The sequence below is a fragment of the Siphateles boraxobius genome, unplaced genomic scaffold, assembly GCF_051911475.1.
Source record: "Siphateles boraxobius isolate OS27281-9 unplaced genomic scaffold, OSU_SipBor_1 26, whole genome shotgun sequence".
Classification (NCBI taxonomy): Eukaryota; Metazoa; Chordata; class Actinopteri; order Cypriniformes; family Leuciscidae; genus Siphateles; species Siphateles boraxobius.
Genome location: NW_027508876.1, coordinates 25,444,806 through 25,461,488, shown reverse-complemented (window position 1 = coordinate 25,461,488; position 16,683 = coordinate 25,444,806). Strand labels below are relative to the sequence as shown.

The window sequence follows — 16,683 nt, the reverse complement described above, 5'->3', positions numbered from 1 at the left end:
GAAGCACAACTTACAGGTCCAACCCACTTGCTCTCTGCTACGCTACAGCCCTCCCTCCACAGCTCCTCCCCAACAGCGGAGCCTGCCGTGAACGCGCAGGCTAGTAAGCAGGACCACCGATGACGGCGGATTATAAATAGTTATGGAACATTCACTAATAGGGACGAAACATCAACAATATGCTTTACATTGACTATGGCCTGCCCATACTTTGACTACAAACTTGGTCCTCAAATTATGTATTTTGCAATACATGTAACTTTATAACGTTGCACTCTTTCTATAAGTTATAAATAGCTAGTAAGATAACGTTAAAGGATTAGTTCACTTTTAAAAAAACTTTTGCTGATAATTTACTCACCCCCATGTCATCCAAGATGTCCATGTCTTTCTTTCTTCAGTCGAAAAGAAATTAAGGTTTTTGATGAAAACATTTCAGGCTTTTTCTCCATATAATGGACTTCAATAGGACACAAACGTTTCAAGGACCAAATGACAGTTTCAGTGCAGCTTCAAAGGGCTTTAAACGGCACCAGACGATAAATAAGGGTCTTATCTAGCGAAACGATCGGTCATTCCAAAAATAAATAAAAAACTTTTGCACAAATGCTCGCCTTGCTCTGTTCTGTGATGCACGTTCGTGATCCTGTTCGAACTCGTTCATCAAAATGAACAAATCTTTTTTAGAGTCATTTCGTTCGTTGAATGAACGAAATGATTCCGAAAAAGACTTGTTCAAAATGAACAAATCTTTTTTTCGAGTCATTTCGTTCGTCAAATAAACGAAATGACTCGAAGAAAGATTCGCTCATTTGGATGAACGAGTTCGAACAGGAGAGTCACGAGCGTGATTGACACTGCTAAGACATTCCTCCTGGCTCTGATTGGTTATTTCTGACCGGGAGCGGTGGCAATAGGACCACAGGGAGGAGCCAGAGGAGCTTGATTTTTTCACAGATTATCTGTCTCATATTCTACTGTCAGGACACAATGACAGTTTTAACAAATATTTGGTTACAAAAGTTACCTACTGGAGCTTTAAAAATACAAATAAAATAAACATAGACTGTAAAAGTAATTTCAACTTAAATTAGGCCTACATTAAACTGACTTATAAATAAACTGAATCTTATAGGCTATAACTTAAAAAAGATGAAAATTGCTTTACTTATCTTGATGAGTTAAAGCGATGTAAAAATATCATGTTGTCATGACTTATTGATCATATAATGTTTTACAATGACATGCATAAAAAAGTATCTTAAATTAGTTAAAACTTTTCTGTTGGTAGGTACAATACCATAAGTATATAGGCTATAGTTCAATCCCTTTACAAATGTATTTGAAATACATGCAGTGTAAGATTACTTATATAAATCAGGCTATATAAAAATAAATAAATATTAATAAATATTATAAATATTATTTGAAATAGAATCCATTCCAATGAATAGCCAACATCATAAGTGTGAAATAATTGCTTCTTCAACTGGTTATTTCAATTTGTTGCCAATGCAATATTTCTCATTTTCATTTAGTTTACGTTTTTCAATTGATATTGATATTTAATTTTATTTCAGATAAAATTTACTGAATTTACAAACATGTTTAAACAGTATTAGTTTTTGTTAACGATAACGGCCTTGGTTCTATGGGGGATTTCTAAAAGGTTAAACAAAAATAGCAATTTAACTAAATGAAAGACAGAAAAATCATGAAACACTAGGAATCAATCACACAGGTGAATAAAAGGGCTGAAAGAGTGAGAAAGACAGAGAGAGGGAGTCGTGAGGTTGTTAAGTGGGGACTGCCGGTCCGTGGGGGGCACAGATGTAATGAGAGGGAAATCAGAGAGAAGCCTTTAGCACAGTGAGTTTGTCAGGCTGCTGAGTGTCCAACGAGTCAGTACTCAGGAGAAGAGGAAGGACTCTTCATTAGAGATAATGACTCCCCCTGGGCAGCTCACACAACTCCTCTAATGTGCTGACGAATGAAAGGCCTCCAGCGAGGGGCACAAGCCATCACCCACACCTCCCCTGACAGGTAACCAGCAAAGACCCCTTTTTCCATTTAATGCCTTGGATCTCCATATCTACGAGTCTTCATATGTATGTGTGTATATGTATATAGTTCTTATTATTGTTTTTATTGTGATTTATATTATTTTTCTATATTATCTTTATTATATTATTGTATATTTTTTTTATTGTTAATATAAATTAAACATTTATTTATTATTTATATATTATATGCAATTGTAAATAATAATTATTCTATTATTACTTGTAAATTTATATATATATATATATATATATATATATATATATATATACATACATACATATTACTAAATAATATATAATAATAATTATAAAATAAATAATAATAATTATATTTGTTGTTGTTATTGTTAATATTATTATACAAATATGATATAATATTTTATATATATATATAATTATTATTAACATCATTAACATACAGATTTGGGGTCTCCTTAAGGGCTCCACACCTGACTCAGGAGCTTTATTGACTCTACAGGTGCTTTAATGAGGCCCCATTGGCCATCCTGCCCAAGCACGCGTGCACACACACACACACACACACACACACACACACACACACACACACACACACACACACACACACACACACACACACACACACACACACACACACACACACACACACACAAATACACACACACACACACACACACACACAAACACACACACAGGCAGCTCAATGGGGGCGGGATGGGTTAGAGTTGTTTGTCAGGCAGAGGCAAGAATCACTAGGTCGTGACATCACATCCTGCCTCCGCCGGTGACCATGGAGACGATAATCGCAAAGGCAGCATGGGAGATCCACTGGAGAAGACTCTTATCATTGGCCCAGTGCCTTTTAAAAGCGTGACTGTTTGTGTGGGCTTTGCTTTAATGACAAACACAGGTTCCCGTGAGAATTCATCCAATCAAACAGAAGTCACAAAAGGACTCCAAATGATCACTTCTTTTCTTTTTTTTTACCTGATGCCTTCAATTTGTGCACCGCTGTGGTTTCCCCATTTCTTCATCTCCTGATTGTGGTCTGTTATATAAGCCCATGACCTTTTAGATAATTACCACCATCCAATGTTCTGCCACCACAACTGTCATGTCATATTGCTGTTCAAGCTCTCTTTGTTCTGCGCCTAAATCTGCTCCCTGTCAGAAAAATCAACGTCCTGATATCGTAACCCTCACCATCTGACAGTACTAAACCAATTCAGGATTTTTGAACAACAAAGAGCATTGTGAATCATTTTGTTCCCAAAAAAAGTTGTTTCTTATGTAATCTAATTGTACTCAGACGACTCAGAAACACCCAGAGACTGACTGTAAGACACAATCACTTTGTTGCTTTCTTGTTACTATGACAGAACAGAAGACGGGGAATTTGCATGCAAACTCAAACTGTCTTCAACCAATTTAGCAAACCTTTGTGCATGTGAGACATCTCGTTTTCTTTAGACATCTCTGAAGCCTTTTCTGAAACCTTCACATATAAAAAAAAACACCACTGTAACTATACCCTCATATCTGAGAGACACCGTGACCCATTTTAATAGCTCAAATACAAATACTAAATACTGACATATCAGGTTGATACCTAATGTTACTTATACGCTTCAAATGTTCTCCATTTAAAAATGTTTGGGGTTTACTGTAAGAGACCCCCAAAAATAAAACATGATTAAATAGATTTCACAAGCTAAGGTTTTGATTGGTCTATTGTATTTTTTTATTGCATTTCTACAATGTGTTTTTGATCAAACTGACCCAAAACAGACACGACTGTACACTATACTGGATAGCAGTCATTGTTCTGAAAATGCGTAACTTTTTGGTAAAAAAAAAAAGCATCGATATTATATTTCTATGCGGATTTTATATTAAATGAATTTAAAATAACAGCATTATTAATAATAAATTTAAAATGATGATGATTCTTGTTTATAATAAATAATAATAATAATTGTTAATTTTTTTATATTTATTTATATATATATATATTAAGAAATAATTTAAAACAATAACCGTTTTAAATTCTTGTTTATAATTAATAATAATAATAATTGTTAATTTTTTTATATTTATTTATATATATTTATTAAAAAATAATTTAAAACAATAACCGTTATTATGATTTAATAATAATAATCATTACTATTCTTAATTTATATTTCTGTTTATTATTATTAAGAAGGAAATGATTAATCATAATAATAATATAACAACTATAATAAATATAATAATTAGTATTTTATTGATTGACTAATTTGTATAATTCATATGCAGCATTGAGATCTCTGGGACCTTTAAACATAAACAATGCAAAGTTAACCCTCATGTTCTGTTGAGATTGACATCTGTGTGATGTGGACCAAAAAAATTTCTTCTCTCAAACTAAACGGGATAATTTACTGTTTTAAAAGCCCAGAGGCACTTGTAGCAGCTCCATGCTCGCTCACACAGAAAAGAATCAGTGCTGGCCGTCGAAACACACACACACACACACACACACACACACACACACACACACACAAACATCCACCCACACATACCTGATCAACTGTTCTTACCAATAGTGAAGCTGTAGCCATCAATGCTGAAAGTGGCACTCCGGCATTTTTTAAATCCTTGTTTTTTGGAGCTCAGCTCTGACATCTTCTCCAGTTTACTCTGTCCGTCTGCGAGAGAAGAGAAACTCTGGAAACAGACTCCTCAGGTGGGAAAGCGTACTCTGAGCAGGGAACGTCAAAGATCAGAGAGGATCATTAAAAGGAAGTCACAGGGTTCACATCTCCTGCAGGGACCGCATCCCATCTGTAAAAATCCCTCTTGAGCTCATCATTCAGGCCTGTTTCTCTGTTGCCAGCCTTTCTTACACTGTAAAGAGAATAAACACACAGATGGGAGATGTTTCTCTCTCTCTCTCTCGCTCTCCCCTGCCGCTCACACTGTGACCCTTCCCATTGCTTAACTGTGCTTGATTATAGGCTCTCTCTCTCTCATTCACTGTTAAACTCACTCGCCCATTTACTTGAGCGCTAAGCATAATGCATTCACTGATCTGAGTCAGTGATACGTGCTGATGTTTATTCCTGTGCCTGTGTGGTTACTGTATGGGTGTGGGCGTGTGTGTGTACAGGTGAATGTGTGTCATGGGCTATTGCAAAAGGGCAACCTTTTTATTATGTTCAAACACTTTCTCAGAATTGCTGGTTGGATGAGATTAAAAGAAGGTTATAGAAAGGTTGTGGTGTCAAAAAAAAGTCTCATAATCCATCCAATTCATTCTGAATTACTTAATTTTTCATTTAATCAAATTAAAAATGTGTCATAATTCATTCCAAACCTGTATGACTTTTTTCCCCTGTGGAACACAGATGAAAATGTTATGAAAAATGTCAGTATAACACTGTTTTTTCCCCGGATGTAAGCATCTAAGACAATTCTTGAAAGCTCAGAGAATTGTGTTTTGAAACTATTAAGAATGCGAATTATAGTGCAACTCAAGAAGCATTGCCACTAGGGGAGCTATAACAGGCATTAGTGTAAATTGTCTTCTTCTACAGTCAGTTTTCTACATGTCCCCTCAAGGAACATGCTGATGGAAAAAAAAATGTGTGCATCCGAGCAACTTAGGAAGCTGACTTGTTGCCTCGCTGCCTTATAGGCAATGCCTCTTCAGGCAGCGTATGTGCACTAAGATACCTCACGAAAGTGATTTCAGACAGACTGAGGCAGCGTAACAGTTTAACGATCTACAGCAAAATAGAGTGAGCTTTGGTGAGAAATAAACAAATATTTAATTACTACAGTAGTAGTTTCTCACTAAAAAAATCACATCAGAAGCGGAAAACGTTGGTCAAAAACATACATTTACTCAAAAACCGACCAGCAACCGCAACTTTCAGACGCCATCTTTCTTTTTCTAGCTCAACTGCTGTCATCAAATGGAACACACAGGATTGTGGGATATTAAAGGCAGCAAAAGATAAATCTATACAGCCTTCAAAAAATGATCAGATGAAGGTATCTTGAGCTAACATTGGATTGGGACGTGCCATGATGCCTCAGTTGGAAAGCGTTCTTCGTAGGCAGCATTTTTAAGTTTTCGGATGCAGCCAATATGAGATGGGAGGCAAAATAATAGTTCAATGCTTTTGCGTTCTTTCGCAAAGTTTCTTCCCCCAAGAAAATTTGTGTTCGCTCGACGCACACAGTCGCACTCAATTGCCTATTGAGCTCTTTGCGAGGGAACGCAAAGTGTCTCTCCGGAACGCAAACGTTTTTTCAAGGGGACGCAAAGTTCCGCGGGTTAACGCAAAACATTTGTGAGAGAACACAAAATTCAATTCAATTCAATTCAATTCAAATTTATTTGTATAGCGCTTTTCACAATACACATTGTCTCAAAGCAGCTTTACAGAAAGTGCATTTCGGAAATGTACATTGAAAAATACAGTCAGTTAATCATGTATTAATTTATGGCATAACATATCGCCGGCTTTGAGTCGTCTCTTCACAGGCGTCGAGTCGTCTCTTCACAGGCGTTGGGGCATCTGAAGTCTCCGTTAGAGGCTGGATACAAACTGGAGCTGACGAACGCTATTTAGCTCGGGACTAGCGTCCCGAGATACCAGCAGAAAGGCAGTGTGGAAAAAGCATTGGCAAATAATTTTTCCACCATCTCATATTTTATTCCTTCATCGTGTCCCTTTAGGTCCCATAGTGTTCTCTTAATGGCTAACTATCTTAGCGGAGCAACAAGCCAGTTTGAAAACTTTGAATATCGGTTAGCTACCTGAATCATATTTCATTTGGTGTAATGGCACAGATATTTGAATGTGACTTTCGCCTCCTATAGAGTACGGATGTCTGTTTCCTCCACAGTCACAGTAACAGGAAGTATTCAACAGGACGGTGCATTTATGTGCAAGCCAAGAATTAGTGTTGTGTAGGTTACTTGATATGTTTCTATTCCACTTACTGCCGAAATAACACTAGATATAGCATTGTACGAAAAGCACACATTTTTATACTATATCTTTCCAAACATCTCATTTAAACAGGACTTTGAGTTCATTTGAGTGATGCAACCATTCACTGGTGTTATGTTACAACCTTGCGGCACTTCAATTCACTCACTGATTAGACTTCGCGATCTGTAAACCGCACGTACACAAACTCAAGCATCAGCCATTCTCTCTGTTTCTCTCTTTAAAGTCTTAAATTACATCTTCAAGGGACATTTGCTTTCATAAATGCATCTAATATCTGGAGATCTAGTATTTGCCCTGTAGCTTTTGGTGTTGTAGATCTGATTGTAAAATCCAGATATTAAAACTGGTAAATTAGTTATTAGCCACTGCATAGAGAAATTGAACAAGCAAAAAAAATAAATAATATTATATAATAGATTCTAAAAGCTTTTAACACTTTTGGATAGAGATCCCATATGAATTTACTGCATAACAGTTTTATAAAAATAATTATTATTTGGCAGAAACTGTGGTTTCCATGGTATTATTGGTCTCCACAATAAAAAAACACTAAAACATAACAATGTTTCCATCCACAGCATGTTCCCCAACACAACAGGTGAAATAAAAACGTAACAAATACATTTCTGTCATGGTATATGAGAGAAGACCATTCACCTGAAGGCTATGAGCCAATTTCGGTGTCACTTAGCAACCACAAAAATATGTGTCCTTTATATTTGAGTTTTATTGCTGTGATCTGTTTTCACTAGGATTCTGTATGGTGTCAGCAGGTGTGGGATCTAAATCAGATGAGCACATTTAAGTGAAAATGAGTGTTGTCTGGATATTGTCGTAAAGGAGAGGTGAAGGGGTTGTGTCATGTGTCTTGTGTTCATATACAGCGGTTGGCTCATGGTGATAATTAAACTGTCATATTAGTTCAATCCTATAGAGTTCTGACCCATTCACGCTGTATTAAAACATATAGCACCTGCTGAATTGCTGAGTGGATGTATGCGTAACACTCCCACATGACTGCAATGTGATCTCACACACACAAGCTGAGTGGACCATTCCCATCCAGTTGTGTTTTTGAGTACCTTTTACAACCCTAACCCCACCCGTCCCACCCCCCACACACACACACACCTGCAGAGAAAACAGACCAAAGTACAGCGTGATTACACCCAGAAACACCTTCTGTAAACCTGCTGAGATTCAACTCTGAGAGTGATGATTCTGCATGTAGCTCTCTCTCTTTCTCACAATGCTCTTCACCTGATGAGTGTTTACACACCTGCACTATTTATAGATTTACACACGTGTGTGACAATTGATCCACTCCTTTATTTTAAATTGTCACAAAGAGATAGTTGAAAGCAGTTATTTTGTGGTCATTAAAGGGTTAGTTTATCCAAAAATGTAACAATTAAACTTTAGTCACCATGCTAGATTCCCAGCAGAACACAAACAAAAAGTTTAGCAGAATGTTAATGCTACTCTTTTCTATAAATTAAGTTGCAAAAATCACAAAAAAACTCCACAGAAGTGGCCCACGCAAAGTTTTTAATATATAGTATGGCATGTAAATGGTTTTCACTGAAAATCTTCCTTTCCACAGTATTCTTACATCTTACTCGTATATCACAGCAATAGCAAACGTCAATGATCCAACGATCCAACCAATTCCCATGGGACAAAAGCCAAAAAATCCCGCAAAAGTCCAAAAAGACAAAAGTCCCGCCCATGTTTTCTAGTTCGATAAGCCATTTCACCACTGTAAAAAATGTATTTAATGATTTACACATTTTTACAAAAGGCTGCTATATGCGTGGGCAGAAAACGCCGAATGACGTGACAAAACGGCCTTATATGACGCCCTGAGATGAGAATGGGTTGGTACATCACAATAGGGAAGAAAATACACATCACAACTTCCGTTTCATGACAACTTTAATAATAATAACCTTAATAATAATTATTATTTTATTTTACAGTAGAACTGTAAAATTACAATACTAATATTTATGGTTGTCATAGCAACATAAAGCCTCTCTTTTGTTGACAACAGCCACACTAATAAGTCACTAATAAGTCACACCAGTTTTATTTCTTTTAAATATATATATATATATCATGGAAAAATGGTATTGAATTGAAAGGGGAAGAGATTTCTGAGAATAACAGCATATATTTCCTTCGGTTTCTTAAAAAGCTTTGGTTTTGCGTTGAAATAAAATGCACCTTGTCTATTTACTTTTATGATGTTATACCTCAACCGTAACAGTTCCCATCACGGTCATTTTATAGAGAACACCCGCATGAACATTAGTCAAAATTCAATCTGTTCATCATATAAAATGATCGAGTTTCTTCAGAAAATTTGGACTAAACCGCTTGATTCATATGGATTAGTTTTACGATCTCTTTGTAAACTTTTTGAAGCATCAAAGTGGTAGTTGCGTAGCTGTCAATGGAGGGACAGAAAACTCTCAGATTTCATCAAAAAGATCTCAATTTGTGTTCTGAAGATGAACAAATGTCTTACGGGTTTGGACATTAGACATTTTTAGTTTTTAAGGTTATCTATGGTGATCTCAAAATGTGGTTGTAATATTCAAGGCAAAAAATCATCATACCAACAGATGGCTATACCTTACATGGCTATATAGAAAGCAATGGTGTTTTTCTACAGAAGTGCTGCATATTCAGTTCATGGCCAGTCACAAATTCACTCAAACAATGCAACAAGTGAAATAAAAACCCAGGGTCAGCCCAGACTGGCGCTCTGACAGCATGCCAAAGAGAAAAATATAAAACTCAAGGACGTTGAGAGCAGAATGAAGCAGGTTTACTTCTCCATCTCTGACTCTGAGTGGGTGTAGCAAGATAAAAACTTGGTTTATCTGATTCTGAAAAGACCATAGTCCACAAAACCCCACCCAGGACTCTCAACTCACAGGTTTCCATGGCAACCACACACAGCTCACAGGTTAAAAAAGTGCCTTTTGTGGTTTCACTACATGCATGAAACATTTAGCACATTTACAGCTGTTCAGAGCTTGTGTGGCTGGTTAAACTGTTTCTCTTATAAAGCAATGAGGGCCGTGGTTATTAACTAGGTTTTAATGTTTTTAAAATAAAAATATTAAATATATATTTAATATATAGTTCAAATAATTCAAATAAATAACTTAATTAAAATGCTTAAAAAATGTGTAATGTGTTTTACATGTTATACATATTTTTAGGATTTTAATTAAGTTTATTATTATTTTAGTCATCGCCTTAGACATCACTGTTAAGGGGACTTGAAAAATTAATTAAAATATCTTGAAGTTTTTTTTAATACAAATATTGATTATATATTTAATATATCATTAAAATAATAATAATAAATGCAAAACATTTTTAACATATTTTAACATAAGTTATTTATTATTATTTTAACAATCACCTTAAACATCACCTTTTTGTACTTTAACTTTTCCCGTCAAAATTTTTTTTGTTGTAGACCGTACGCATTTCTCTTAAACTTCATGAATCAAGAAATTATTTGCATTTAATTGTTTTTAATTTTTTGACAGTAGTTTTCCCTAGTTTCTGTTCTAGAAAAACAAAATTATATTTATCATGCCACAGAAGTACACAACAGAAATATTTTAGTGAGGGCTTTAAATATTTTCTGGGACAATGTTGGGCCTTGAAGTCAATAGGGCTGAGTAGCAGGGGATCTCAATAATGGCTCACATTGTTCTCAGATTTGAGTCTGCAATGAAAAATCTGATCTCAATATGAAATTAAGCATTTCTCATCAAACGCTTCCAAATGATCTGATGTATATAACCACATCAATGTCATAGCTCTATATTCTTATTGTGCTATGTCAACTGTCTTATTTTTGTCAATTTGTATTTCTCTGAATCAAATGTTGGAGAAACATCTGATAAAGCTGCTAATTAAAGGGGAACTATAATGCAAAATAAATGTTTTACGTGGTGTTTAAACATAAATGTGTGTCGGCAGTGTGTACACAATCACCCTATAATGATAAAAATACACCCATTTTTTTGGTTAAATCCCCATAAATCGTAAGCAGTGTCTTAGAACAAGCCGTTTGCAGATTCTAGCAATATGACGTCACGTTGCACAGGCCCCGCCCACTACTGCTGACAGGCCCCGCCCACGCCTGCTGATGGACTCTTTTATTAGTATAGACCCCGCCATGAGTGAGCTGTACACAGCCGCCATGTTTATCTCCATGTTTTTATGTATTTTTATTAAAGCTACTAAAGTTATTCAATCAAGAGCAGTGAGTGATTTTCTGTTTTTCTTTTGTTGTTTGATTCATATTAACAGCATTGCGGTATACTGTATATTACACTGCTTTCCACATTACTACATTGATCTAATATACACATGCAGATCTAATATACACGTTTACGTTCAAAGACAAAACCGACTGTGTTTAAATGAACTTTGTGTGTTTTTGACATAACCTTGTGTGTATTTGAGAGTTTAAGCACAATAAGATGTGAAAGAGAACTTTGTTTAATACTCACCGGGCGCTTTGGACGTGTGCGCTCAGAAAACCATATATATCTGATGTTTAGATTGATATGGCTTTAAAACGCAGGAAGATAATAAACTTTCATGATGAACAATTGCAATGTCACGTGAGCGTGACCACTATAGAGATGATAATCCAAACCAAACTGATGTTTTGTCCATTTCTGACAGAGTATTCAAGGCAGGAGCTTTACAGGCTCCGCCTCCTCTGGAAAGCGGGGTGGAGCAGCAGCTCATTTGCATTTAAAGATACAGTACATACACAAAAACAGCATGTTTTTCCTAACACTCAAAAATGACCATTTACAACATGGTATGATAAATGATCTCGGTTGTTTTTTTGAGCTGAAACTTCACAGACACATTCTGGGGACACCCTGAGTCTTGTAAAAAGGGGCATAATAGGTCCCCTTTAAAGGAAGCAAGTGAGAAGTCCAAAGAGTCTCTGGTGCAAACTCTGAGCAACACATTCTCCTCTGGGAGTATCACAGCTGTCTGAACTTTGAATGGCTAAATCACCTGTAAGTGCAATACAAAAGTCACATGTAAAACAATCCGCTGTTTTCATTTAAGATCACAAAAAGGAGCCTGAGGAGTTTTCTATCATACTCATGAATGTTTGAGGAGCTCCTAGGCCCTATTCCGATGTGGAGAGAGAGAATAAGATGCTTTACGCTCCATCGGTTTAGCTCCGATTACTCGCTCAACCCAGTGAGAGCAGCAAACACTTGTAAGAAACACTATCGCTCCAACGACAGGCCTGATAAACCAATACACTTCTGTTACAGCTTCTGACACACTCGGCTGCGCTTGTGGCATCAGATGTCTTGTTCGAGAGTTTGTATGATTGAGCCGCTAAAAGCCTCGTGTTAGGTTCAGGCACACTATCTATCTGGCTTGACTGCAGGTAATGAGAAGAGTGCATCCGTGGGTCTATCCTGCCCACCTCAGCACTCTCAGACACCTCCACATCTCAAATCATGCAGATTTGAATGCTTCATTTAAATATCTTTCTGACTCCCGCATACAATTAATGCTGCCTTAATGTCATGTTGGAATAATGATATTTGATGAACCTACCTGAAAGCCCCCGCAGTGTTGAAACTACAATGGGATGTTTACAGACTTTCAGAAACTAACATTAAATGCAACATCTAATTAAGATTAAATTTGTGATTTTTTTATTATATTACGTAGTTGTTCAGCATTTCACAGTAAATGTTTTACCAGTTGCTAATTCTTTTTCGTGGGCTCTTAAAAGCATAAATGAGAACACCTAGCTGTCTCCCCAGCCGTCTTTAGTCTGAACTAACCTTAAAAATGTAACTTTTAACAGTCATCTGTTGTTGATGATACAGAGGAATTTGAAAGTGAACACATGCAAAGATTGTGGAGCTTGACTTGAGAGAAAATGTGCAATGACTTTTCTACCCTGGAAATGAACGACTCTGTAGGCAATGAAACCACAGTTCATAGGCTGCATCTGAAATCACATACTTCCCTACTATATAGACAAAAGAAGTATATCTGAATTCACACTATACTTCTATAAGCAAAAAGTACCTGATGACCTACTTCTTCCGACGAGATTCTGAAGTGCGGACATGGACACTTCACTATCCCATGAAGCTATGTTGCCCAACTCTGGGCACAATGCAGCACTGTAACTGTGGCTACATTAATATTACTGGCTTATAAAAGGACGTAGAAAATGCTTTAGTTTCCACATGTTTAGTTGTTGACTCACACAATATTTTGGCACACATTCATGTGTCACCTGGTAGAAGCTTGCCAAATTAGTCAGGTGGTAACACACTAATCACGTGACATGCACACATCCTCAAAAACCAGCAATATTTGCTTTCAGTGTTTAATTTTAAAGACATTTTTGTTTACTTTTGTATACATTTTTGTATTTAAATTCATTCCTGCAGCAAAATAAGTTGAGATGCACTTCGCTAACTTTGCCAGACAATGTCTACGACAACTCAGTATCAAATTAAGTTTGTGTAACTCATTATATAGATATACCAAAAGTGTTGTTTCTATAAGTACCTCAACTGATAGAACATGGTAAATGTATACCTTGAATGCATGTTGTTTTCAACTAATCTTAAAGCAAGCTATTAATGGTCAACATTTGCCAAGCAATAAAAAACATTTTCAGTTTCTGGAATCAATAAGACAGTTCTGCAGAAAACGTCTCGGTTACGTATGTAACCGTCGTTGCCTGAGTAGGGAACGGAGACGTTACGTCGGATGACGACGAATGGGGGTTTCGCTTAGAACACCTATCGACTTCGAGTATTACAAAACGAGCCAATGGCGATGAAATGCCATGGGTCTGCAGAATTTGCATAGCGTATCTCAGCCCCACCGCGTGGGTATAAAGAAAAGACGCCGGCAAAGGCAGATCATGTCTTCGCTGAGGAGCCGAGAATGAACTCAGGCGTCTACCCAGCGGTACAGCGGAAGTGGCAGGGAGACGTAACGTCTCCGTTCCCTACTTACATACGTAACCGAGACGTTCCCTTTCGTAGTCACTCCGAGTTACGTCGGATGACGACGAATGGGGGTCCCTGTGAAATCACGCCACCTTCACAGCTGTCTTCCAGTGCCCTGCGAAAGTCTGATCCCCCTGTCGTGATACTGGCACGGACGAAGGAGTCCTACTTAACACAGGAATACCAAGGTACACTGAGAAGCATATCTCAGAGGAACTATGCCGCAGCATGCCTACCCGTAGGGAGGACTTAAGAACACACATATGACCGGAGGGCTTCATATGGAGGAACGCTGGAGTGACCAGCCCGAGGGGTGGCAACTTTCAACTCCAGGAGTGGCAAGGTGGCTTGCCGAGGGAAAGACACATGCTCAATGAGGCCTACAGTGGAAATACACATGTGGGGGTTACTCAGGGGAGGAACCATGCACACGGAGGCACCTAGCCGACGCACAGGCAATAGACACTGGCGCCAGCGTCAACAGTGCTAGAGGAACTCAGGGCTTCAGAGAGGAAAGCTCACCTGAGGAATATGGCACGTATCCAGTCTGTGGAGTGGAATGGCGAGCAAGCGAAGACACCTGAGCGGGTCCAGTACTAGCTGACTGAAGCGAGTACACGAGAGGACACAGGCTCCACTCGGAGATTATAAAATCTGGCGAATGTGTTGGGTGTCGCCCAGCCTGTAGCTCTACAGATGTCTGTTAGCGAGGCGCCATGCGCTACAGCCCAAGAGGAAGCCACACTCCGGGTGGAGTGGGCTGTCACACCAAGGGGGCACGGTCGGCCTTGCTGTTGGTAAGCTAAAAGCAATGGCGTCCACTATCCAGTGGGACAACCTCTGCTTTGAGAGAGCCTTTCCCTTCAGTCTCCCACCAAAACAGAAAAAGAGCTGGTCTGAGGTCCTGAAACACTGAGTCCTGTCTACGTAAGCACGGAGAGCGCGTACTGGACTGGTCCCAAACCAGCTGGACCGACTGGGGATGGAGTCACAAATTCGCCGGAGATGGGCCAAAACCATGACAGCTCGTCGGCTGCAAAGTTCCGATCTCCCGGAATGTAGATAGCACGAAGGGACCTCAGGTGCTTCTGACTCCATAAGAGGAGGTGGCGTGCGAGTTGCGACATACGGCGGGAGGGTAGACCACCCTGACGGTTGATGTACACTACTGTGGCGGAATTGTCTGATCGGACTAGTATGTGTTGACCCCAGAACAACGCCCGGAAGCGGTGCAGGGCAGGGCGTACTGCCAGCAACTCGAGGCAATAGACATGCCATTCTGCTCTGACAGCATGTCCATTGCGCATGGCGCCCCAGCCCGTGGAGGCCTCTGTTGAGACAACAGCATGCCGGGAAGCTCGTTCCAGGGGCACTCAGGCCCGTAGAAAGCTGAGGTTCGACCACGGGGTAAGGACTGACGGCAGGTCGGAGTAACTGGTACTCGGACCGGTCTCATATGAAGCAATCTGAGCGGCGTAGCGCGGCTGCAGATGCCATATGCCCCAGGCTTCAGTAGAACCGCACTCTTGCGCTTGATAGTCTCAGGCAAGTCAGCAATGGCTGAGTGGAGAAGGCGATAAAGTCCATACCGAGAAAAAAGCTCCTCTGCACGGGGCAAAGTTTACTCCTTTCCCAGTTGACCCGAAGGCCCAGACGAGCTAGGTGCCGAAGCACTGGGTCCCTGTATTCGCAAACCTGGTCTCAGGAGTGAGCTTAAGACAGCCAGTCACCGGGATAGTTCAGGATGGAACCCCGTGTTCCCATGGAGGAACAAGGGCTGCCTCAAGAACCTTTGTGAAGGCGCGAGGAGACAGGGCTAGCCTGAATGGGAGAACAGCTTACTGATATGCGCTCGCCCTGACAGCAAACTGTAGGTATGGTCTGAGTCGAAGTAGAACAGAGACCTAAGAGGTAGGCGTCCTTCAGGTCGATCGCTGCAAACCAATCCTGTGGCCACACACATCCAGAAATGCGTTTGGCCAGGAGCATCTTGAACGGTAGCCTGTGAAGGGAGCGGTTCAGATGCGAAGGTCCAGGATTGGCCGTAACCCACCAGACTTCTCCGGGACAATGAGGTAGGGGCTGTAAACCCGGACCTCATTTCGGCTGGAGTGACAGTCTCAATCGCACCCTTCGCCAGGAGGGTAGCAACCTCCGCTCTCATGATAGAGGCATAGCCACCGACCAAAGTGGAGGGTACTCCCCTGAAGCTGGGAGGAGACCGTGCGAACTGAATCGCATAGCCGAGCCGATGGTTCGCACGACCCAGCGGAACAGATAGGGAAGCTCTAGGCAGGCTCCCAACTGTGCCAGCGGCGTCAAGAACCACAGACGTCCCCCCGGTGGTGCAGCTGAGCGGAATGACCGGCCCAGACGTGGACGGTATAGCGGCCCGGTGTGGGGGCAAGGTCATAACCGCACCCTGACAGAGGAGGCGACAGGGGTCTGGCGACAGAAGGGGACAGGGGCGAAGCGGTCCGTGGACGGCACGCCGTGTCAACCGCCTCTGGGACAGAGGGGGACGAGGAGAGCACGGCTTGTGGGCGGCGCTCTGTGTCGTCCGAGAACTCTGTATGC

At 39.8% G+C, this 16,683-nt stretch overlaps 1 protein-coding gene across 8 annotated transcripts in view; it reads right to left on the bottom strand.

Moving 5' to 3' along the window:
• pde1ca (phosphodiesterase 1C, calmodulin-dependent a) overlaps positions 1–4,746 on the bottom strand; it is a 79,914-nt gene extending 75,168 nt beyond the window's left edge. For 7 of the 8 annotated variants that reach the window (XR_013207332.1, XM_077245141.1, XM_077245142.1 and 4 more), the window contains exon 1: positions 4,625–4,724. Coding sequence is in view for 7 of the 8 variants with exons in the window: in XM_077245141.1 (XP_077101256.1) it covers positions 4,625–4,709 (85 nt within the window). In the remaining variant the exon portion in view is untranslated. Of the gene's footprint in view, positions 1–4,624 lie in introns of all 8 variants that reach the window. The other variant, XM_077245150.1, reaches the window with a different exon arrangement.
• Positions 4,747–16,683: the final 11,937 nt, after the last annotated feature.